The sequence below is a fragment of the Acanthopagrus latus genome, chromosome 10 (assembly GCF_904848185.1).
Source record: "Acanthopagrus latus isolate v.2019 chromosome 10, fAcaLat1.1, whole genome shotgun sequence".
Taxonomy (NCBI): Eukaryota; Metazoa; Chordata; class Actinopteri; order Spariformes; family Sparidae; genus Acanthopagrus; species Acanthopagrus latus.
In genome coordinates, this window is record NC_051048.1 from 73,870 (window position 1) to 97,500 (window position 23,631).

The following is a 23,631-nucleotide window of genomic DNA, read 5'->3' on the forward strand; positions in this document are numbered from 1 at the left end:
TCTTTTAATAAAAAAGTAAATGTATTTTTGAGGAACATGAGTGAAATAGTGGAACAGTATGTCACTCAAAAATGTAAAGATTTTCTGATGGTTTGAATGTTTTCTGACAGAAGCAACATTTAAACTCAGTTTAATCCTGTTTCGTTAAACTGAACTAAACATGACTGGTCAGATTTGATCCGTATGACTCCGCCCACAGCTGGTCAACTCTGCCTTCTTATTGGTCAGGACTTCTGATTGTCATCATCAAAGTACTGATCAGTTATTGGAGGTTTTATTGCTCTCACAGTGACCAGTGTTCACGTTGCTGGTGTCAATAAAGCTTCATTGAAATTCTCCTATCAAACATCCGTTTGTAAATTTACAGCTGCGACTCAATAAAGTTTGACTGAAATGAATGAAGCAGCTACAAAGTTTTCTCTGTGTTTAGAGCAGCTAGCAGAGCTAACATGCTAACTGTAGCACCGACTGGAAGACAGAAATAACATTATCATCATCATCATCATCATCATCATGCCTTTGGCATCCTCAACAACCCCTCTGACCTTTGACCCTGAGATACATGTTGCTGTGACAGCCATCCCACCAACATGATGTCATGATGCTAAAATCTACAACAGATACCTTCAACATCACCATGATCATCATCATCATTAGTGCTGGGCGGTATGACCAAAAATGTGTACCATGGTATTATATAACGGTTTCACGGTATATGACGGTATTTTTTTTTTCACACATAATCAGGTGTCATAATCAGCATTTTCTACTGGCTGAGAGAGGAATTACTAGCCCCTGTTAGATAGAAAAGGCGGCACATTTGCTGCAAGGTAAAGGCTGCGCTCTGCCGCCCTGTCTGTCTAAAAGGGAGGTTTAATATTCCTTCTTTCCCAAAAAGCACCACTGGGGTAGGCATAAACATGTGATGTGACGTGAAGCAGGAAGTTGGGGTGAACAGTGACGTACAAAATATGCATCAGAGGAAATGTGGCGACACTTGACAGATTTACTTAATTACAGACCCCTGGCCCATATTCTTGCCTCCTCAGTCAAACACTCCGATGTTAAACTCCTGCTATTAAAGGAAGCGTGCAGCGGAGCGCCTCGCGTTAGCTGCCTCAAGCCACAGACAGCTAACAGGAAGCAGGTCGAATTACTCTTCAAAATAAGAGCTTTACATTGCACCGCATACGAATTTACAACTGGCTTCCTAGTGGAGGCTTTTAATTTGAAAGTAGCGACTGTTAGTAGCAGCTACAGAGACCGAGGAGAGCTAGCATCTCCCGGATCTCAGCGGCTTTCCAGTTGCTCATCTTGACATCCACGGATGAAGTGATGAACTGCCATGTCTATTCTATCCATCTTCTCCGTAACGTAACACCGGAGCACTACTGTTCACCCTCACCACGCCTCGCAGTCACACCATGCCTGTTTAGAAGCGCATTAAAAAGGGTCCAGGCTGAAACAGTGCAGTGCAGCATAGCGTTCCATCCATTTCGTAATCAAACCGGTATGGCGGTATATTAAAAATTCATATCATAACAAAAATATACACTGGTATTCGGTGAGAACTGGTGTACCGCCCAGCACTAATCATCATCATTGTTTTCATCACCCTCAGATAGTCGTTCACTCAGTGTGATGTATATAAATGCGTGTTCTACATAAATGTGTGTGTTGAGTATGAATGTTTGTTGTATATTATTGTGTGCTTTATATCAACATGTGTCCATCCATCCATCCATCCATCCATCTTCTTCCGCTTATCTGGGGCCGGGTCGCAGGGACAGCTGCCTGAGCAGGGACTCCCAGACTTCCCTCTCCCCGGACACTTCCTCCAGCTCCTCCGGCAGGATCCCAAGGCGTGTGGAGGAGCAGTGGCTCTACTCCGAGCTCCTCCCAGGTGACAGAGCTCCTCACCTATCTCTAAGCGAGCACCCCGCCACCCTACGGAGAAGACTCATTTTGGCCACTCCAGGATCTTATTCGTTCGGTCATGACCCAAACTTCCTGACCGTAGGTGAGGGTAGGAACGTAGATTGACCGGTAAATCGAGAGCTTCACCTTTCAGCTCCGCTCTCTCTTCACCACGACAGACCGATACAACGACCATTAATGCGGCTGCCGAACCAATCGGCCTGTCAATCTCACGCTCCATCCTTCCCTCACTCGATGTGTGTGTTGCATATAAATGTGTGGTTTGTATATAAATGTGTGTTGCGTATTAATGTGTGTTGTGTATACATTTGTACGTTGGATATAAATGTGTGGTTTGAATATAAATTTGTGCGTTGTGTATAAATGTGTGTTGTGTATAAATGTGTGTTGTGTATAAATGTGTGGTGTATATAAATGTGTGTTGTATATAAAAGTGTGTGTTGTGTATGAATATGTGTTATATAGAAATGTATATCAATGGGTGTGTTGTGTATAAATGTGTGTGTGTGTGTGTGTGTCAGTGTTCGTTGGGCATGTGTCTGATGGTGTGGAAGATCCAGTCCATCTTGGTGCTCCAGCCTCCATGATGAGCGTCGTTCATCTGTTTGGTAAAATACTCCAATGCCTCCTGCTGGCTCTTCTCTGAGAGACAGACAAGTGGAGAGACAGACAGACAGGTGTACAGAGACAGACAGGTGGACAGAGACAGACACATAGACATAATTAATGAGGTAAAATCAAACTTCGTCCTCTGAGGCTGTAAAACACTGAAGTAAAAACCTGCAGTTCCTCATGTGGCCACTCGAGGCTCCAACAGTGAGTCGATCCCCATAAGAGCCCATTTTAAACTTCTGTTTACAACCTCTGTAGATAATACACCTGCTCATGACACCTTTTATAGTCACTGCTTTAGTTCATATTAAGGCTGAATAATTAGGGGCGTGGCCTCTTTGAGTGACAAGTAGCTGTGAGCTGTCTGCTGCTTCCCTTCAGATAATTCACCACTGATCTCCACCTCTCTTGTTGGTGGAGAGTTTTAATTCAGATCTCAGACACACAGAGGAATAAACACAGAGACCCTAACTGAGAGTCACATACACACACACACACACACACACATAGTTTGTAGGTGTGGCTAATGTTCAGTTCGGTTTTCTGACAGTTTGATGTGAATCAATACAAAATTCATCTACAGCCAATAATACAAGACACAAACTTCCATCTCGTTATCTTCCAGCTAGGTGTTTAGCCTGTCCCTCTCTCTACCTGTCTGTCTCTCTACCCGCCTGTCTACCTGTCTCTCTACCTGTCTGTCTTACCCAGAGCCAGGGTCTTTCTCAGGTAGGCGATGTCGTCGAAGCTCTGCAGTTCGGGCATGCCGCAGCCCAGCAGGAGGGAGAACAGGTTGATGAAGAGGCTGGCATGCTGACGGATGGCCAGGTAAGCTTTGTAACACATCTCCTGGAACCTGACACACACATAGGTGGACAGACAGGTAGACAGAGGGTGAGACAGGCAGAGAGCCAGACAGGAGCAGCAGCATTAGACAGGTGAGGTGCAGGTGAGACCTCTCGAACTCCTTCGTCTTGGTCGACTCCTGAACTCCTTTACTGATGACGATGAGGAAGTCCTGCGTCAGGACAAAGGGGACACGCTCCCTCTTGTACCCGAACTTCTTCTTCTTGTGATCCAGGAAGTGACCAAAGTCAATGTGGAAGAGCTACAGGAGGAGGAGGAGTTAGTCGAGGCTCCAGACAGTGCAGGTGGAGGTGTGTGGAGGAGTAGCTCACCTGTCCGTTCTCCTTCACCATGATGTTGGAGTTGTGTCTGTCTCCGATTCCCAGAATGAAAGTTGCTACACAGTAACCTGCACAAGACCTGGTGAACAGGTCGATGGCCCGGTCGTACCTGAGGGACAGACAGGTAAAGACAGATAGACTGGTCTAACAGACAGACAGACCGGTACAGAAAGACAAACAGGTAAAGACAGACAGGTATTCGGACAGACAGGTACAGAGACAGACAGGTACTGACCCCTCTCCCCGGTTCTTGTCTTTGATCCAGTGGTGCAGTGTGTTGGAGTTGAACTGCAGCGCCCCCTTCAGGCCGCCTTTACACTGAATCTGCATGATGGTGAAACTGTTCTTCACCACCTCGATCAGACCCACACAGTCCCCGATGGATAGGCAGCCGTACGGCAGCATGCTGACACACACACACACACACACAGAGTTATCCAGTTGTGTGATGACGTCACAGCCACAGTCACTGATGATGTCACAGGGTCTCACCGCAGGTCCAGGCCCTGGTTCTGCCAGATGTTCTCCATGATCTTAATGATCTGCAGAGTCAGCATGTCCTGCCGCAGGTCTGCATCACACCCAAAAACACACACACACACACACACACACAGGTTACACACTACATTACCCACAATGCCTGAGAAGACTTCCCCACTCAGCACAGTTAGCACTCTCTACTGAAACCACTGGGTTGGTTAGCACTGAGCTAGCTACCGTCTCCGTTTTTGAAGATGATCTCATTGTTGGTGAAGAGCAGCTCCGACATGATGTCAGGATTCTCCCAGTTCAACCACAGGGGGCGCTTCGCTGATGACATGATCCTGCACTCCTCCAGCCTGCACACACAACATATACATATACATATATACAGACAGAGATGTCTTCAATGTGCATTAATGTGTGCACTGTCCCTATCCAAAAATGAAGCATTTATTATTTTGTGTGTATATATATATATATATATATATATATATATATATATATATATATATATATATACACACACAGATATAAAAGGGCTGTCAAAGTTATCATGATAATAATGCAAGTTCTTCTTAACACAAATGTTCGACAGGCGATTAACGCACATTATGAGTTAATGTTTATTAGTTCAGGACATCAGGCAGCGATGCAGCAGAATCAAACCTCCTCCAGCAGAAATGGAAAGAAGAAAGAGTCTTAATGAAGTTGAGCTTCAAAGCTGCCAGAAGTAACTCTCCATGAGACAAACTGTCTGACTGTGTCTGCAGCTGTCAGGCTGGTGGACATGTTGCTGAACCTTTATAGTATTCAGTGTCTCTATATTGTGTTTGTGTTGCTGAGACTGTCACGTTAAGCTCAGTGTCCATCTGTTAATGCTTGTTGGGTTTCAGTTTGTCATGTTATACTTTCATTATATTATTGGAGCGTTCAGAACCTTTGAGGGTGTTCTGGAGAATGTTCTGGACCTTTTCTGTTGTTCTGGATCATTGCTATTATAATAAACAACATTTAGTAGATTTAAACATAAAGCAGATTTGTTTACTCACATGCTGAAAAGAGTGTTAAAGGTCCCATCATACTGTTTTTCATCAGTTTCATACAGCTGTCAGAGGTCCATCAACACTATCCAAAATGCATTGCCCCAAACCCATCCATGGTCCTGGGTTTCAGCTGGCTAAAAGTCGCTCTGCTGAGCTCTCCTGAGACCAGCTGTTTCTGTGCCTGCACATTTAAATGCTAATGAACTCCGTCTGTCAGCGCCTGCCATGCCTGCTACACGCCCCCGTCAGGGAGATGATGCCTCTTATACTAGCGGTAGCATGCGCTAATGAGATGCTGTCGTTCACCCATACCAGTTTCACCCAGAATGGGACCCAGAAGGAGAGGCTCCTGAAGAAATACAGACTCTGTGGCTGCAGCAGTACGTTTCAGAATGGTTAGTGTGTCTGAATAATGTTTGTTTGTTCTATGTGTTGTTACAGTTACTACCATGTAGCTAATGGCTAACAGCTAGCGAAAGCTGTGTTTGTCTCCAACTCAGCTGAGACCGAAGTGGGGCTAACTAGTTAGCCAGTTTCCAGCTGACTTCACTATAACGTTACACGTAGGCAACTGTAAATACTATCAAACCGTGGTGACACTTACCTGTGGCTCAGGTGCAGTTGCTGGGTCCGGTATGGTTGGTACTGATCCTTTTACGAGGGTCAGTGTTGAGGCAAAGCCAGCTTTGTACTGACCCTCGTTACTGAAGCAGTCCGATGTGAAGTGGTAAGCACACACACACAAGCTAACACAACATGCAGCCGGCACGTTGTCTTAAAATATGAAATGCAGCCACTGTCTCTTCTGTTGTTCTGTAGCTGGGACAGAATATAGGCACTGATGTTGATTTATACAACCAACAACAGAGCACTTTACTTGTCTAGCTCTGAGTGACGGCATTGTGAAACTCTGCTGTCTATTTTAATTAATTGACAGCCCTATTACATACATAAATATGAGTTATAATATTTGGATCATTAGTTTTTTGGTTGATTGTTAGTTAGTTTGTTGGTTTTGTTACCTGAGGCTGCCCAGCTGGTGAACAGGGTTCAGAGGAGAGACGAATCCCTGCAGAGCCTCCATGTAATCTGGTCGAGACATGTGTTCAACCAGGAACTTCATCTGTGTCTGACAACCAATCACAAAACAGCAGCACTTCACTATCAACCAATCACAGAACAGATGCATCTCAACACTGAGAGAGGAGACTCTTTAAAACATTTTGTGACTTTTCTTACTTTCTGTGTTTCATCCTTCTTCTCTTGTTTCAGCGTGTCGGTCAGATTCACCAGTTTGTCCATTGCCTCCACCTGCACACACACACACACACACACACACACACACACACACACACACACACACACGTTGCATTATTGAGCCACTAGATGGCAGCAGCTTCTCATTAATGAACATGTCTGACACATTAAGAGCAGAGTGACAGGTCTGTTAAGGTGTTTCAGGTCTCACCTGTCTGTTAAGGTGTTTCAGTGCTCATCTGCCTGTTCAGGTGTATTTGGTCATACCTGTCTGTTCAGGTGTTTCAGTGCTTACCTGTCTACTCAGGTGTTTCAGTGCTCACCTGTCTATTAAGGTGTTTCAGGTACATGCCACAGGCTCTGCAGAAAGCTTCCAGCAGCAGTCCGAAGCGTCGGGACACCGTCTTGTTGTGCATCTCTGACCTGAGAACAGAGTTTTTGTTGGTCTAAATCAACTTTAACAAGTTCATCTGGAGCTAATTCACTTCATTAATTAATGATCCATCAGTTCACAGGCAGTACATCAAAACAAAGTCCATAGGTTTTAGTGAACTGTTCCTTTATTCTTCATGTTTCTCACTTCAAATGCCAGAAGAAGAAGTGTCCTATCCTCTGATTGGTCAGAGCTTTCTTGATGAGGAAACGAGCCAGTGGATTGTCGAGGTACATCTCGTACTTTAACACCTGCAAACACAAAATGTAGATTTTCAATTTGATTTTGCTTTATTGACATCAAACGTAAAGACAAAACAAATCATGCAGCAAAGAAAAGTAAACTGAATAAAACTGTGGTGGCTGTGGCTCAGGGGTAGGGCCAGCATCTTGTTATCAGAAGGTCGCTGGTTTGATTCCCCTGGCCTACATGTCAAAGTGTCCTTGAGCAAGATCCTGAGCTCCTGATGGGCAGTTGGCACCTTGCATGGCCGCTACCACCATCAGTGTGTGACTGTGACACTGTTGGTTTGTTGGTCAGCCGGATTACACAAAACTACTATATATATTTCTACAAAACATGGATGGAGGATGTGTCTCAGCCCAGTATAGACCCAATGAACTGTTGGTGTTGATCCAGATAAAAGGTCTGATCCAGGAACTTTTGTCTTTAGCCAACTCTCCCATTTCTTAACTTGTTTTAATGTTTTGTTTCTTGACGTCTTCCAACTTTAATTTCTTTTGATGTAATTTTTATGCCCCTATAAAACACTTTGAGTTGCCTTGTGTGTGAATTGTGCTATACAAATAAACCTGGCTTGCCTCACAGTCAGAGTGAGTCAGTTATTTATGGGTTCTTTCCCCATTTTTGAGGTTGTTTCTCTAAAAGTGTATTGAATTTTTTTCCACAGAATCCTACTCATCTCATCTCAGGGATGTTACTGGAGGGGTTACTGGAGCCAATCCCAGTTATCTCTCTGGGCAAAGGCCAGGATGCACCCTGGATTATGATGATCAGTATCTTGCTTTCGCTTTGACTTGTAGCTCAGTTCCGCCCCAGCGGTGCCGGGATTCAAACCAGTGACCTTCCAATCACTCATCGACAGCTCTATCCACTGAGCCACAGCCGCCCCTAGAAACCTAATATAAATGTTTAAAACAGACCATGAACCTGAAGCTGAAATATACCTGCTCCAGGTGACTCACCTGGGGCTGAGGGCGTAAACTCACCTGTACGAGCTGCAGCAGGTACTGTGACAGCTTGTCGTCCGTCAGTCCTTGAACCAGGCAGCGCAGAGCGAACTCTCTGACCATCGGATCAGGAAAGTTACAGTCCAACAGCTCCAGAGCCGACTCAGGCTCCATCAGAGGCCACTCCTTCAACAGACAGTACATCTGAGGAGGCAGACAGGCAGGCAGGAAGACAGACAGACCAACAGACAGACAGGTGGCTGATTAGATGAATGTAAACACAAACAGAAACTGGCCTCACTCTGACATCATGTTGTGTACCTGGGACACCTCGTCTTTGGAGTTCCATTTGACAGACAGAAGAAGTTTAGGAAGAGACTCTGGGATGTTTACACAGTAATGTCTGCAGAGAGAGAGACAGGTAGACATGTAGACAGACAGGTAGACAATACAACAGGTAGACAGGTGAAAACAGATAAAGACCAGTAGAGACATTTATAGAATGATTGACTCAGTTACTTATCTTCTTCTTATACTATCTTTTTGTATGAACGTATAACTTAAGCCTGCATTGAGCCCCGCCTCTCACTCGTGTCTCTGCGTTAAGTCCCGCCCCTCACCTGTGTCTCCAGAGGAAGTCCTTCTCCTGCTCCGACAGCTCATACAGAGGATCTCTGGAGCAGAGAGACCGAAGCTGCTCTGCATCACTTGCTGAAACACTGTTGTCACAGGCTAGACGACTGCTCTGAGGGAGAGACAGGGTAAGGGTTAGGAAACCTGTTACCTCCAGTGCCGACTACAACAGCTGAGTGATAAAGTACCCTCTGAAAGTGCTGAGGGATGTGAATGCAGCACTTAATACCTTAGTACCTATTGAGTCCATGACCAAGAGGCATATATACACCACAGCAACAGTCAGTGAAATCAAAGAAGTGGAGAGACGTTAGCCAGTTATCAGAAGTGCAGAAAGGTGTGTCTGAAGAAGTGCAATAACCTGTCCATGCCTGACACACTGGAGAAGGCAACACAAAGACTCACAGCCTTAGCAACAAGCCTGAAGAGACACTACACAACATGGGAACTGACTCAACCAGGCTGGAGACTGAACAATACTAGAAAGACATAATGTTCAGTGGCCAGCACAACTAAGAGCGGACCACGGCAATCTAAATCAATCACAGTTACCATCACAATGACAGATATCGAAGAAACAGATGTCAAGTGTGAAGAGCTGGACCGAGCCCCGACATGATCCATACCAGCAGGCTTAAGAAGCTGACTGGACTTCATGAACACCTGGCAGCACAAATGATCCAGCTGCTGGTTAACTGAAGGCCAGACAGTCCTGATCCTGAAGAATCCCCAGAAGAAGGAAATCCCATCCAACTACCAGCCTATAACTTGCCTCTGCACAACATGGAAGCTCCTATCAAGCATCATAGTGTCTAGGATAGCTGGGCACATGGTTCAATACATGAGCGGGGCTCAGAAAGAAATTTGCAGAAACACCAGAGAACAAAACATCCACCACTGGTTGACAGAGGAGTCACCCAAGATTGCAAGACCAGACAGACTAATCTGTGTACCAGCTGAGTACAAGAAAGCCTACAACTTAATGTTGCACTCATGGATATAACATTAACATTAACTGTTTAGCATTAACTTAATTTAAAAGAATCTTTGCCCATTTCTGCTCAGGGAGGTTTGTTTCTGCTGCATCGCTTCCTGACCTCCCATACTACAGACCAGACCAAGGGTTAGAGTCAGGAGAAGAGTACAAAAATATTTTCAAGGCATTAATTACACCATGGAACAGAGTAAAGACAGTTCCCATCAAGTAAAGAAAATATGGCTTAACAGTGACATTATCAAGAACTGGACAGCCCCCCACATTGATGAAAAGACGAGAAGAAAACTGGTCAGGGAGGCTGCGAGAGGCCTGCAGCAGGAATTTATTGCAGGTATTGTCTGTGTAGTACATGTGAAAACAATCTCCAGTATTCTTCATATGTCTGGGCTCTGGGATATTGTGGCAACATGGAAGACTTTTCATATGTAGAAAAACATCCAAGCCCAGCTCAATTTTGCAAAAAGACATTTGAAGTCTCCCAAAGGCATGTGCAGAAATGTGTCATGGTCTGATGAGACCAAGGTTGAACTTTTTGGCCATAATTCCAAAAGGTATTTTTTGTGCAAAAACAACACTACACATCACAAAAAGAACACCAGACCCACAGTGAAGCGTGGTGCTGGCAGCATCATCAATCTTAAGCTGGACTGGGGCCCTAGTAAAGGTGGAGGGAATTATGAACTGTTCCAAATACCAGTCAGTGTTGGCACAAAACCTTAAGGGTTCTGCTGGAATGATGACGATGAAGAGGAACATTATCTTTCAGCATGACAGCGACCCGAAGCATACATCCAAATCAACAAAAGATTGGTTTCAACAGAAGAAGATTTAAGTTTTGGAATGGTCCAGCCAGACCTGATCCGACTGAAAACCTGTGGGTGATCTGAAGAGGGCTGTGCAGGGTTTGTGTTGACTTTTTAAAATTTTACAGTTTGTATTTAGTTTTCAATGACAACAACAACATTGTGATAAAATAACAGATTAGATTCTTCCAATCAAATTCTCTCCATCTCAGTGATTGTGTTGTCATCAGGCTTGTTTTCCACATATCACAGCACATCTCCTCTGGAGCTCCACACCCAGTTTGCTTTCACATCTGGCTTTAACATGTAATATTGATTCTATTCTAGAGTCATTAAATAACCATATAAGACTGACACAGCTCTCAGGACAGCACTGCTATAAGTTTGTACAAGTAGCTTTATGATTGGATGTATTTTATCCTCATTCGTTTTAATATCTCTGATGTAATAGTCTGTCATTTGTAGATATCTAAATAACTGCTGATCAGTTAGATCATGCGTGTTTTTCACTTCTTGAAAACTGAATTTCACCATTTTTAATAGCTGGCTACAAATCCATTTTCTGCCCAATGATTAAATCTGTTATCAAATTTGCTTAGTATGAATTTGTCATCAGCAGCAATCCATGTTAGTCGTCCTGTTTCCTAATGTTAGTGGTTTCAATGTGGAGTACCATATTTCTAAAGCGTAGGACACCACTGGGTTAAGATCAGACTCCTCTTATATGTAAGTCTCTGTTTCCCCAGTACTTGTTGGAATTTGGTATTTTAATGCAGAAGCTTCAGTATCTTTCCATGTACTACATAACCTTCATTACAGCAGTAAATTAAGTGGTGCAGTTGCGCAGCATGAAAATGTTCTTTCAGATTCAGAAGTGCCATGAATCTTTGTCTTCAGATAGTTGTAGTGTGGTGGAACATATTCTAGCTGGGTTACCTCCCACACTAATCCTGATGATCCCATTTAAAACACTGGTCCTCTGGTCTATCTACAGGCAGAGATATGAACACATGTAACAGACATGGATACACGAACCATCTGCTGATAACTTCGCTTATGTTTTTGTCAATATGTTCATAGTTCCTTCTATATAATTTGGAAAGGTCCTTAGTTGTGTTTATGTCCAGATTTTTGGTTGATTTTTATTTCCCAGTTTGTTTTCCATTCCTTCAGTTCCTGATTTGAGCAGTTAAACATGAGAATTTGAGTTTGAGTATATTTACTTTATATCCTGAGAACAAACCACATTTTCCAACAATTTGTTGCCTTTTTTTAGATAGAAAAGGCGGCACATTTGCTCCAAAGTAAGGGCAGCAATGTGCCGGCCTGTTTTTTCTAAAATGGAGGTGTACTATTCCTCCTTTTCCAAAAGCCGCCTCTGAGGTAGGCATAAACATGTGAAAAACAGAATAGGTTGCAATTGAAAAAAAAAAATATGAGAACATATTTCTTCAACTTTACTGATATTTGTAAGTAAAAACATATGACCATTTTGCTAGCAAATCAGTCCTCTTTGCTTGTGAGTTCAGCTGCACTTGATGGGAAAAATATTTTCAATTTCCTTTCATTCATATTTAGGCTGGTTTGTTTTTGGGTCATGTATTTTATTGACTGTTGTTTCTGCTCGTTGTTTCCGTAAACATCTTCCCAACAGTTTCATTGCTTTGGGTCTGTGTTTCTGTTTCGTGTTGGAGTAAGTTATGTGGGTAGACTTTTCATATCCAGTGTATACAGAAGTATAAGTTACCAGTCCGTGGCAGTAATTGTAGCCCAGCTCTCTGCTAATGGTCCAGTTAGCGTGTTCTTCTATCTGCTGCTCGTCAGGAAATACGACGGTCTGACTGAACCAGGAGAACTCCAGCTCCACACAGGGAGTCTCCTACAGGACGACATGATCAATCATTTCATCAGTCGCATGTCTTCATGATGATGGCAGGCAGACTGAAGAAAGACAGGTAGAGAGAGGGGACATGTACCTTGTTGGGATTTGAACCAGCAACTCCGATGGGATTCAGAAGGTCCTCAAGACCATGAGGGACCGGCCAAAGACTGAGGGCCACTTTACCCGAAACCAGAATGTCTGTGTAGTCAAAAAGGTTAACGTTCCCCCAGGCCAGAGGACAGTGCTCCTGAGAGACAGACAGGTGGAGAGACAGACAGGTTAATGTTCCCCCAGGCTAGAGGACATTGCTCCTGAGAGACAGACAGGTTAATGTTCCCCCAGGCCAGAGGACAGTGCTCCTGAGAGACAGACAGGTTAATGTTCCTCCAGGCCAGAGGACAGTGCTCCTGAGAGACAGACAGGTTAATGTTCCTCCAGGCCAGAGGACAGTGCTCCTGAGAGACAGACAGGTTAATGTTCCTCCAGGCCAGAGGACAGTGCTCCTGAGAGACAGACAGGTTAATGTTCCTCCAGGCCAGAGGACAGTGCTCCTGAGAGACAGACAGGTGGAGAGACAGACAGGTTGATGTTCCTCCAGGCCAGAGGACAGTGCTCCTGAGAGACAGACAGGTTAATGTTCCTCCAGGCCAGAGGACAGTGCTCCTGAGAGACAGACAGGTTAACGTTCCTCCAGGCCAGAGGACAGTGCTCCTGAGAGACAGACAGGTAGAGAGACAGACAGGTTAACATTCCCCCAGGCCAGAGGACATTGCTCCTGAGAGACAGACAGGTAGAGAGACAGACAGGTTAACATTCCCCCAGGCCAGAGGACAGTGCTCCTGAGAGACAGACAGGTAGAGAGACAGACAGGTTAACATTCCCCCAGGCTAGAGGACAGTGCTCCTGAGAGACAGACAGGTTAATGTTCCCCCAGGCCAGAGGACAGTGCTCCTGAGAGACAGACAGGTTAATGTTCCTCCAGGCCAGAGGACAGTGCTCCTGAGAGACAGACAGGTTAACATTCCCCCAGGCCAGAGGACATTGCTCCTGAGAGACAGACAGGTGGAGAGACAGACAGGTTAATGTTCCCCCAGGCTAGAGGACATTGCTCCTGAGAGACAGACAGGTAGAGAGACAGACAGGTTAACATTCCCCCAGGCCAGAGGACAGTGCTCCTGAGAGACAGACAGGTAGAGAGACAGACAGGTTAACATTCCCCCAGGCCAGAGGACAGTGCTCCTGAGAGACAGACAGGTGGAGAGACAGACAGGTTAATGTTCCCCCAGGCTAGAGGACATTGCTCCTGAGAGACAGACAGGTAGAGAGACAGACAGGTTAACATTCCCCCAGGCCAGAGGACAGTGCTCCTGAGAGACAGACAGGTAGAGAGACAGACAGGTTAACATTCCCCCAGGCCAGAGGACAGTGCTCCTGAGAGACAGACAGGTAGAGAGACAGACAGGTTAACATTCCCCCAGGCTAGAGGACAGTGCTCCTGAGAGACAGACAGGTTAATGTTCCCCCAGGCCAGAGGACAGTGCTCCTGAGAGACAGACAGGTTAATGTTCCTCCAGGCCAGAGGACAGTGCTCCTGAGAGACAGACAGGTTAACGTTCCCCCAGGCCAGAGGACAGTGCTCCTGAGAGACAGACAGGTAGAGAGACAGACAGGTTAACATTCCCCCAGGCCAGAGGACAGTGCTCCTGAGAGACAGACAGGTAGAGAGACAGACAGGTTAACATTCCCCCAGGCTAGAGGACAGTGCTCCTGAGAGACAGACAGGTTAATGTTCCCCCAGGCCAGAGGACAGTGCTCCTGAGAGACAGACAGGTTAATGTTCCTCCAGGCCAGAGGACAGTGCTCCTGAGAGACAGACAGGTTAATGTTCCCCCAGGCCAGAGGACAGTGCTCCTGAGAGACAGACAGGTAGAGAGACAGACAGGTTAACATTCCCCCAGGCCAGAGGACAGTGCTCCTGAGAGACAGACAGGTAGAGAGACAGACAGGTTAACATTCCCCCAGGCTAGAGGACAGTGCTCCTGAGAGACAGACAGGTTAATGTTCCCCCAGGCCAGAGGACAGTGCTCCTGAGAGACAGACAGGTTAATGTTCCTCCAGGCCAGAGGACAGTGCTCCTGAGAGACAGACAGGTTAATGTTCCCCCAGGCCAGAGGACAGTGCTCCTGAGAGACAGACAGGTGGAGAGACAGACAGGTTAATGTTCCTCCAGGCCAGAGGACATTGCTCCTGAGAGACAGACAGGTATACCTCCTTGGCTCCTTTCCGTCCCTTGACCGAGCAGATAGACAGGCAGAGTCTGGCTGAGCGGGGGAGGTCAGCAAGGTAGATGTCGTAGGTCAGCCACTCGTTCCACCTGGACACAGACAAGTAGAAAGACAGACACACAGTGTGTGTTCAGTGTGTATCATCAGTGTGTGTTTAGTGTGTGATAGTGTGTGTGTTCAGCATTGTTGGGAGTAACACGCTACAAAGTAACGTGTACTGTACAAGCATGTAATTAAATATTTTTTTAATCAAGTGACGCAATTACAATTACTGAAATTTAAATGAGTTTGTTACTTGTGTTAATCTCCTTTATGAAAAATGAACGCTCGCAGACAAGAAGACAGTGTTACACCATCCTGTTCGGCTCCTGGACCGTGGTCGGGAAGTACAGGGGAGATGATTCTTCCAGGGCCGAAGTTTGTGTTTACCTTCGGGGTGAACCACTTTCACGTGTTAAGCTGGTCGGGAAATAATACCAGGGAGCTTTGCTGTATCTGGAGGAGCGGTTGCCTTTATTCACAGCCAAACTGCAGCCTATACTGTACATTAACTGCTCGATCTACTACTGTTACCTGCTTCACTTTCCTTCCTCATTCATTCACCTACTGCACATATGCACGCTCCCTCTCTCTCGCTCGCCCACACACACCTCACTACACCGCTCTTACAACAACAGACAGGCCTACTTTAGCTGCTTCAGATCTAACGTTGCAGGACCTTATGGTGATGCAATAATACACCAATCTAATCAATCAGTAAGCATTAAACCACAGCATGGCCGACAGTGCGGATAGAATGAGTTTTCTCTCCTGGAAGTATGGACATTACTTTTCGGACGTCAAAAAAAAAAAAGACAAAAATGTAGTGCTGAGTTGTGATTTATGTGCAGGTGTAGAGAACCTGTCCACATCAGAGAGTAGCTGTGTTAAATGACTGAGACAGTTGTTATACTGCAGCTTGATCTGAAGGCCTGTTGCCCTGTTGGCTACAATAAATAGCTCTGAAAATGATGTTTATTGTGTTTGACTGTTCAGCATTGTTCATATTTACTTTTAAAAAGCAGACATAATAGTAACTTAAAAGTTACTTTCCCTAGTAACTAATTACTTTTGATATACAGTAATTGGTAAAGTAACTCAATTACTTTTAAAAGAAGTTACTAGTAACTGTAACTAATTACTAATTTTCAGTAACTTGCCCAACACTGGTGTTCAGTGTGTGTGTGTGTTACCTGGGGTTGGAGCAGGGGACTCTCTGTGTGTTGACGTTGTCACAAAGCGGTTCTCCACCGTGATAAATACCTGTCCTCACATAGATCTACACACACACACACACACACACACACACACACACACCAGCAACCTTTACACACTGATTTCAACACACTATTAGTCATTAGAGACATACAGACAGACTCAGAATGTGAAGTCTGACTGATGACAACATAAGAACAGGAGAACAGAACCGGACCGGACCTTGTCGATGTCTCGGATGTTGACGTTGACGTAGGTGGCACAGAGCAGTCGGACCCTCAGCAGAGTGTTGAAGGCCCACAGTGAGCGAGCAGGAGAACCATCTCCTCCTCCGGGACACGGAGATGGCTGAGGAGTGCGACGACTGCAACACAAACAACATCCTCTACCTGGTACCTGCTCTTGATTGACTCTTATACATGTGTCAGAAGTGTTGATTGGCTGTTGTACCTGTATGAAGGTGTGACGAAGCCAGAGGCAGGAAGCTGAGAGTAGAGACTGTCTTTGGAGACGAGCATCAGGTGAGGAAGACGACCCACTATGATACAGGAGCGGATATACTGCAGGGAGACAGGTGAAGGTGAGACAGTGTGACAGGTACAGACAGTGACTTAGACTTGGACTTGGACCGAGACCGACTTTATTGTCAGTCAGTGTGAAACAAGTAAACAACGAACAAAATTGTGTTTCAGGGCTCAGCATAGGATTAGGATATTAAAGTTTATCTAAAATAAATACCACAATGAGAGTAATAAATGTCAAAAACAGATACATCCTGACAAGTGCCCCCCCGAAAGAAAAATGTTGAAAAATAACCCTTTAAATGGATACTACTGGTGAGGTTTAAAAAAAAATTTTAAAAAATCATTTTCATTAATCTGATTTCAGAATCAGAATTTAAGACGATACAAAATACAAAATATGATACAAAAGAAGTTGATATTGCTGCTTGAAAATATGTTAACCTCTTGAGCATTAGAGAACTTTTTTACCCTTATTTTCTTTATTATTATGTATTTTTAATGGAAACAGAATCTGTTTCAGAAGACACTGGGCCACATGACACAGAGTCTATTAAAAACAAATCATAATTTCTGCATATTAATATTTATATAAAATCGAGGAAGCACTAGAGTTTAATAAAAAAGCTGTGTCTCATTTCTCCAGTTTACTAATACAATCAGCTGCTGGTTTGGAGTCACTGGGCCACATGAAATGGAAGATATTGAAAAAACTGCTATCATTTTGTATAAAAATATTTTTGCTAAATAATTTTATGACAGTCCCTAAATCAGTTGTCAGGGATTCAGCACGAGGCTCCTCCTACTGCTCACACTGGGTGAACCTCAGTAAAGTTGCGGCTGGACCAGAGTTAATATCCACCAAAGACCCAACATAAAACTAACTTCACCCCGGTCTGATTAGTCGCCTGTTGCAGCCTTTGAATGTGATGACAGGTGGGATGCCAACATTGCCGCAGACCCCTGCCACATTTTTTGTGACACAACACAGTTGGGGTGCACTGAGGACACTCCGCCCTGGTCGACAGTCACCCCGGGAGTGAGGGGACCAAGCACTACGGTGTAGTGCTTTCACTGTGTGCAACTTAAATTCACCATTCGCCCCCCGTAATATTAAATCTACAAAAATCATGTCTTTTTTTTTCACTGGGCCCCAGGTGCACGTGGGCCCCTGGGCCTGTGGCCACAAAGCCCATTGGGTAATGCAGCCTTGGAGTTAGGTAGTGCAAATATTTTGAGGAAAGGTATCCAGAATAAACCCTGAGAGTTCAGCAGTCTGAAGACATGGGGGGGGGCTGTTCCAGAGCATTGTGGTCCTGCACCGAATGCTACAGAACTTCCTTCTAGAGGCCAGCACAGGAAACAGTGAGGGTGAGAGGAGCCTCTGATAATATTCCCAGCTCAGGACATGCAGCACTTGGGAGCAATGTCCTGAATGGAGGGGAGAGAAGTCCCACTGATCCTCTCCACTGTCCTCACATTCCTCCAGTCAGAGGATTTGCAGCTTCCACACCACATGGAGATGCAGCTGGTCAGGATGCTCTCTGTGGTGCTCCTGTAGGATGTCGTGAGGATGGGCAAGGCAGGAGGACTCTCCTCATCCTTCACTGGAAGTGCAGACGCTGCTGTGCCTTTTTGACCAGAGCCGCAGTGTTCACAGACCAGGTGAGGAACTTGATGCTGCTGACCAGCTCCACAGCTGTGTTGTTGATGAGAAGTGGAGTGTGGCGGTGCTGCTTCTTCCTGAATTCGACAACGATCTCTTGTTGTTTTTGCTACACCAGGCCACCAGCTGCTCCACCTCCTCCCTATAAGCCAGGTCATGGTCATCCCTGATGAGGTCCACCACTGTTGTGTCATCTGCAAACTTTGTGGTTGGTGGTTGCCCTTTGGACGCAGTCCTGAGTCATAAGAGTGAACAGCAGGGTCGCAGGACACAGCCGAGGGTGATGACACTGGAGGTATTCTGACTGACTGCACTGACCGTGGTCTGTCAGTCAGTGTGTTTATATGACACTCAATAAAACTGAATTACTGGGTTAGTCCAACTATGATCGGATTTTTAAGGTGTATTTCTAAGGTGTATCCACCTTAGACTGACTAAAATCAGACCGGATCGGATTTCTCATAGTCAGATTAAAACACCTAAATTATTGGATGTATACCATCCATTGGATCAGATTTTGCATTCTGCACAGGCTCGAGATTTTTTTCCCTGGGTCATAAGCCGGAAGTAGAAGGACGGCTGCGGCAGCGGCAGTGGCGGCAGCAGCAGTGGCAGCAGCGGCGGAGGCGGAGACAGCGGCGGTGGTGGTGGCAGCATCTTTCCTTCCAATCCTGTAGTTGTAGATATGTTATCTTTATTGACAGACTCGAGCTCTAGATATAATCCACTGTCTGTATGCCTTGCCACATATCCCTGGTGTTAGCGGGATCATGGAAAAAGTCTTGGATTTTTTGACTGTGAGCCCGCTTTGCTAGTCCGATGTGAGACAGGTAGTAGGGAAGAGCTTGTTAATGGTTTGGCTTTGTATGTTCAGAGTGACGCAGTTACCTTGTACTGACTGAGAGGATACTTCTCCAGCAGGTACTCATCACAGCCACACACCTGAGGAGACAGACAGGAAGACAGGTGAGACAGGCAGCCGGTTGTGTACTCTCAGGATTTACTGTCCCTTTCACACCTGGACACAGAAAGACAGGTGAGACAAACAGACAGGTGAGTCAGACAGACAGGTGTACCTTAAGGATGTACTGTCCCTGGTACTCCTGGACACAGACGCACAGGTGAGTCGGACAGACAGGTGTACCTTAAGGATGTACTGTCCCTGGTACTCCTGGACACAGAGGCGGAGCTGTTGAGGCGACAGGTGCATCGATCGGCTCTTCTTCCTTATGGACTCTGCAATCAGCTGTTCAGGTAAACTGTCATGACTCACCTGTAAACAGACACACATACAGAACACCTGGAGGTTCTGTTCGTTCTAGCTACAGAGGAGCCCAGTTTGGGCTGAAGGCAACTGACAGCTACAAGAAAACAGAAAGATGATTTAGTCACACTGGAGTTCTGCAGGTAGACAACCTCACCTGTCACCAGTCCTTTACCAAAATAAACCGCCAAACAGAAGCTTGTTTATAAGCAGCAACATTCAAACTGAAGAGAACAAAACAGGATAAAACAGTCTGTAGAAAGTACAGAGTACTGAGCTTAGGAACTCAGACAAACAAATCTAATTTCATGTGAAGCTGTTTGTTTACAGGTATGTCTCCATCGGCAACACACAGGTGACATCATCATCCTAAAAAAAGTCGAAGCATCCTGTCGTCTAACAGGAAGTGACACAAACCTACGGAGCTTTACCTTCAGAGTGTATTTCTGTTTGGAGTTAGATGGAGACACAATCACCCAGATGGTCACAATCAACCTCCCTGCAGCGAGACAGGTACAGAAACAGACAGGTACAGGGACAGACAGGTACAGAGACAGACAGGTATATGTCTCATGTTAGTATAATGTCTTCAGACTCTTCCTTCACAGTTTGTGATGCAATTGTCTCCAGCCCCCTGCTGGTAAGACTCAGGCATTACCTTTGTCCAGCTTGCTGTAGATGTGTTGGGGCAGTTGGGGGCTGGACTCCACATTAGGGGGGTAAACGTACAGAGCCTGACTGTGGGCCCCTCCCCCCTCCCTCTCCTCCATGGCCTCTCTGCACACGCTCAGTATGGAGCGCCGGAAGTCCTGAACCTCCGGGTCCTTCAGCATCTCGAACTCACACACCGGCATCCCGATGGCAAACCCTGCACAAAGGGGCGGTTCGGTCTGAGACTAATTGCAGCCCACACAGGAGACTACAGGTGATGACAGGTGATGACACGTGTGCCAGGTGTGTGTGTTACCTATTTCCCGGTTGAGAATTTTCTCTTCACGGTTGCCAAGCGGCTCTATGACTTTCAGGATTGGGTGAAACAGTCGCAGGTCACACAGTCGCCTTGTCTCATCATAAAACTCCTCCCTCTCTGCCTCCTGGGTCACGCCCACAAAGATGTAACATGACTCCTCCTGGCAGATCAGAGAGCAGAGATTAAACCACTGTTAGTACAAGTAATAACAGATTGAAGTGGCAGATTCAAAGGTCAAACAGTGACGTACCTGCAGCAGGTGGTACAGCGGGTACTTCCTGGCCTCAGTGAAGAGCTGCTGCTTGATGCTGATGAGAGGAGTTTCTCTGAGACACTCCAGACTGACCATCATCCCTGAAACCAGCACAACAAGACAACAGAACCATCATATCTGGAGCCATGGCAACACAACAAGACAACAGAGCCATTATCCTTGGAACCATGTAAACGTAACAAGAGAACAGAACTATTATCCCTGAAACAGTGGCAACAAAATATGACAGAGCCGAAGATAAAAATACAGAACAGTGAAGTCAGAGCAGAACCGTACCGTTGGGTAGGCAGCAGTCCACTAGGATGCGGGGGGGCATCAGGTGGAGCCCCCACAGCTCCCCTGACGACGGCCTTGGCACCATGGCAACCACCAACCATACGCTGCCTTACCTCGTCGCTGGGCTACCTGGACAGAAGGACAGAGCAACAGACAGTTTAAACCTGTTGGGAAACAGTTTATGGCCATAATGACCCTCAAAACACGTACAAGTACTGAACATACTGGACATAAGTACAGTGCAGTCTGGATCAGTCCAGTCGAGACTAGTCCAGTCTGGATCAGTCCAGTCCAGTCTAGCCCAGTCTGGATCAGTCCAGTCCAGACTAGTCCAGTCTGGATCAGTCCAGCCCAGTTGTCTGCAGCTTGTCAAAAACTAAAGTCTCATCTTTTGTTTCCAACCTGCTGAAAAAGTAAGACGTTCCCTCTGAAGCTGCAGGGAGAACTCGTCTACACTCAACAGTCCTGTCTGCAGTGGAACTCATGGATGGTTCAGGGTCATGGTGGTCTGATCTTGGAACCATCGAGTCGGTTTGCTTGAAAGGTTCTTGAGAGGAACATCAGTTACACTGAGCAATGTGGGAAGTCATCTTTGTAAGAAGTTTGTTTAAGGGCGCCTTCAACTGGATGTCAACACACCTTCACCCAGACATCAACACACCTTCACCTGAACATCAACACACCTTCACCTGAACATCAACACATCTTCACCTGGACATCAACACACCTTCACCTTTACATCAACACATCTTCACCAAGACATCAACACACCTTCACCTGAACATCAACACACCTTCACCTGAACATCAACACACCTTCACCTTTACATCAACACATCTTCACCAAGACATCAACACACCTTCACCTGAACATCAACACACCTTCACCTGAACATCAACACACCTTCACCTGAACATCAACACACCTTCACCTGGACATCAACACAACTTCACCTGAACATCAACACATCTTCACCTGGACATCAACACATCTTCACCTGGACATCAACACACCTTCACCTGAACATCAACACATCTTCACCTGGACATCAACACACCTTCACCTGAACATCAACACATCTTCACCTGGACATCAACACACCTTTACCTGAACATCAACACACCCCCGGATAGCAAAAGATATTAATTCAATGTTGGATTTTGGTCAGAATGGTTATTTTTGGTTGAGGTTGAAAAATCCATGTTGATGTAATGTTTAATCACAGTTAACATTTCAACGTTTGAAAAACTGTTGTTGAATCAGTGTAGTATAGATGATATTTTTTTATTGTTTAAATGCCCTACAATTAATCAACATCGTTTCAATAGCCACATTCACACTGGCTTTTGGGTGTGGCTTTAGTACACCAATTCCGCCTCCGTCTCAGTGTGAATCTATCGGAGGCGGTGAGGAGTGAAATTTCGCTCCGGCCCTGATCCTCTTATGGAGGTAGTATCAGGGCTGTATTATTGGAGAACCGAACCAGTGTGAACGGTGTGGCTGCAGGTGTTTGTTCCAACCAGTCAAGAGCACATAGTTGAACAATCAAGTTTCTGAAGACTATATATGTTTATTAAATGGTTCAGGTCTGGTGTGCTGCTGCTTGGTAGGAGAGAAAACCTGCAGCCACACCAGCCCTTTATGGAATAGTTTGGACACGCCTGCTTTAAAGCTACTCTGCTCTTATCTTCAGTTCATATTGAACTGGGGTCCTATTTGTATATTTAATTAAGATGTTTGTTCGTGTTGAACTGTGGTCTTATTTTTGAAGGACAATTGCCATGTTTGTGTCCCCTGGAGTTTCGGGGCAAATAGATAATTCTCCACCTAAGCCAGGCAGGAAAACTGATGAAAGATGAAAAGTGTGCTAAAAAAAAAGTACAAAAGCGTAATTTCTTTTGAATATTTAATAAATAACTTATTGAATAATGGTCTGTTTTGTTAGGGGTTTTTTTGTTCATAGAGCATGCAGTAAAGCAGCTGTTCTCAACCTTGGTTTCTTAAAAAGAATTTAAATAATCTAATGGGGTTTTTAATGAGGCATATTAAAAACAAGTTTAACTGGCACAAATATTATTTACGTAATTATTTAATGATTTGTTTTATATAATTTATTTTTGTACTGTTTACTTTTATGGATAATTATTTTTATTTTGAACTATTTGAATGAGTAGGAACTTATTTTCAACCTGAGTTGCAAGTGGAACGAATTTGATCACAACACGTCACTCAGGAAAAAAAGAGTGAACAAAAAAGTTAAGAAGCAGGAGAAGGGTGAAAGCCTCTGAAAATGAGTTTGAACCTTAAGTTTGCAGAGACATTTACTGCTCAAAAGATTTCTGAAGTGGACTCATTACCTTTTGGTTGTGCGCAGCCAGCGAGGTACATTTATTTCTGTCACGTTGTATCGTGCATATGTGTTTATATTCTGTATTTCTGTCAAATACAAATTTTGTCTTAAAATTATACGCTATGTATTTAACAGTTCAACGTTGACTTATGGTGGTTTATGACGAAGGAGAAGAATAAAGTCATCTGAAACTGAAGAATTGTGGTCCCATGTATTTCTTGGAGGAAGTAACACAAAGGAATGTTGAAAAGTGTTGAAATGGCCCTTTAAAAATAACCTTGTTTCAATGTATAATGCAATGCATACATATAGA

The 23,631-nt window shown here is 45.0% G+C and overlaps 1 protein-coding gene across 2 annotated transcripts in view; it reads right to left on the reverse strand.

Annotated features, from left to right (window-relative positions):
* Window positions 1-23,631, reverse strand: part of LOC119027583 (phosphatidylinositol 4,5-bisphosphate 3-kinase catalytic subunit alpha isoform-like) — a 27,796-nt gene continuing 4,165 nt past the window's right edge. The window contains exons 2-28 of one of the 2 annotated variants that reach the window (XM_037112935.1): window positions 20,969-21,093; window positions 20,669-20,772; window positions 20,416-20,578; window positions 20,107-20,316; window positions 19,880-19,947; window positions 19,329-19,457; window positions 19,073-19,126; window positions 16,448-16,557; window positions 16,220-16,361; window positions 15,976-16,061; window positions 14,727-14,832; window positions 12,553-12,705; window positions 12,324-12,455; window positions 8,764-8,888; window positions 8,465-8,546; window positions 8,183-8,347; window positions 7,101-7,204; window positions 6,844-6,943; window positions 6,503-6,574; window positions 6,286-6,392; window positions 4,455-4,576; window positions 4,230-4,308; window positions 3,973-4,143; window positions 3,729-3,846; window positions 3,507-3,658; window positions 3,258-3,406; window positions 1-2,580 (exon numbers count right to left, since the gene is read on the reverse strand). In XM_037112935.1, coding sequence (XP_036968830.1) covers window positions 2,456-2,580; window positions 3,258-3,406; window positions 3,507-3,658; window positions 3,729-3,846; window positions 3,973-4,143; window positions 4,230-4,308; window positions 4,455-4,576; window positions 6,286-6,392; window positions 6,503-6,574; window positions 6,844-6,943; window positions 7,101-7,204; window positions 8,183-8,347; window positions 8,465-8,546; window positions 8,764-8,888; window positions 12,324-12,455; window positions 12,553-12,705; window positions 14,727-14,832; window positions 15,976-16,061; window positions 16,220-16,361; window positions 16,448-16,557; window positions 19,073-19,126; window positions 19,329-19,457; window positions 19,880-19,947; window positions 20,107-20,316; window positions 20,416-20,578; window positions 20,669-20,772; window positions 20,969-21,053 — 3,213 coding nt within the window. In that variant the 5' untranslated portion in view covers window positions 21,054-21,093 and the 3' untranslated portion in view covers window positions 1-2,455. Of the gene's footprint in view, window positions 2,581-3,257; window positions 3,407-3,506; window positions 3,659-3,728; window positions 3,847-3,972; window positions 4,144-4,229; window positions 4,309-4,454; window positions 4,577-6,285; window positions 6,393-6,502; window positions 6,575-6,843; window positions 6,944-7,100; window positions 7,205-8,182; window positions 8,348-8,464; window positions 8,547-8,763; window positions 8,889-12,323; window positions 12,456-12,552; window positions 12,706-14,726; window positions 14,833-15,975; window positions 16,062-16,219; window positions 16,362-16,447; window positions 16,558-19,072; window positions 19,127-19,328; window positions 19,458-19,879; window positions 19,948-20,106; window positions 20,317-20,415; window positions 20,579-20,668; window positions 20,773-20,968; window positions 21,098-23,631 lie in introns of both variants that reach the window. The other variant, XM_037112934.1, reaches the window with a different exon arrangement.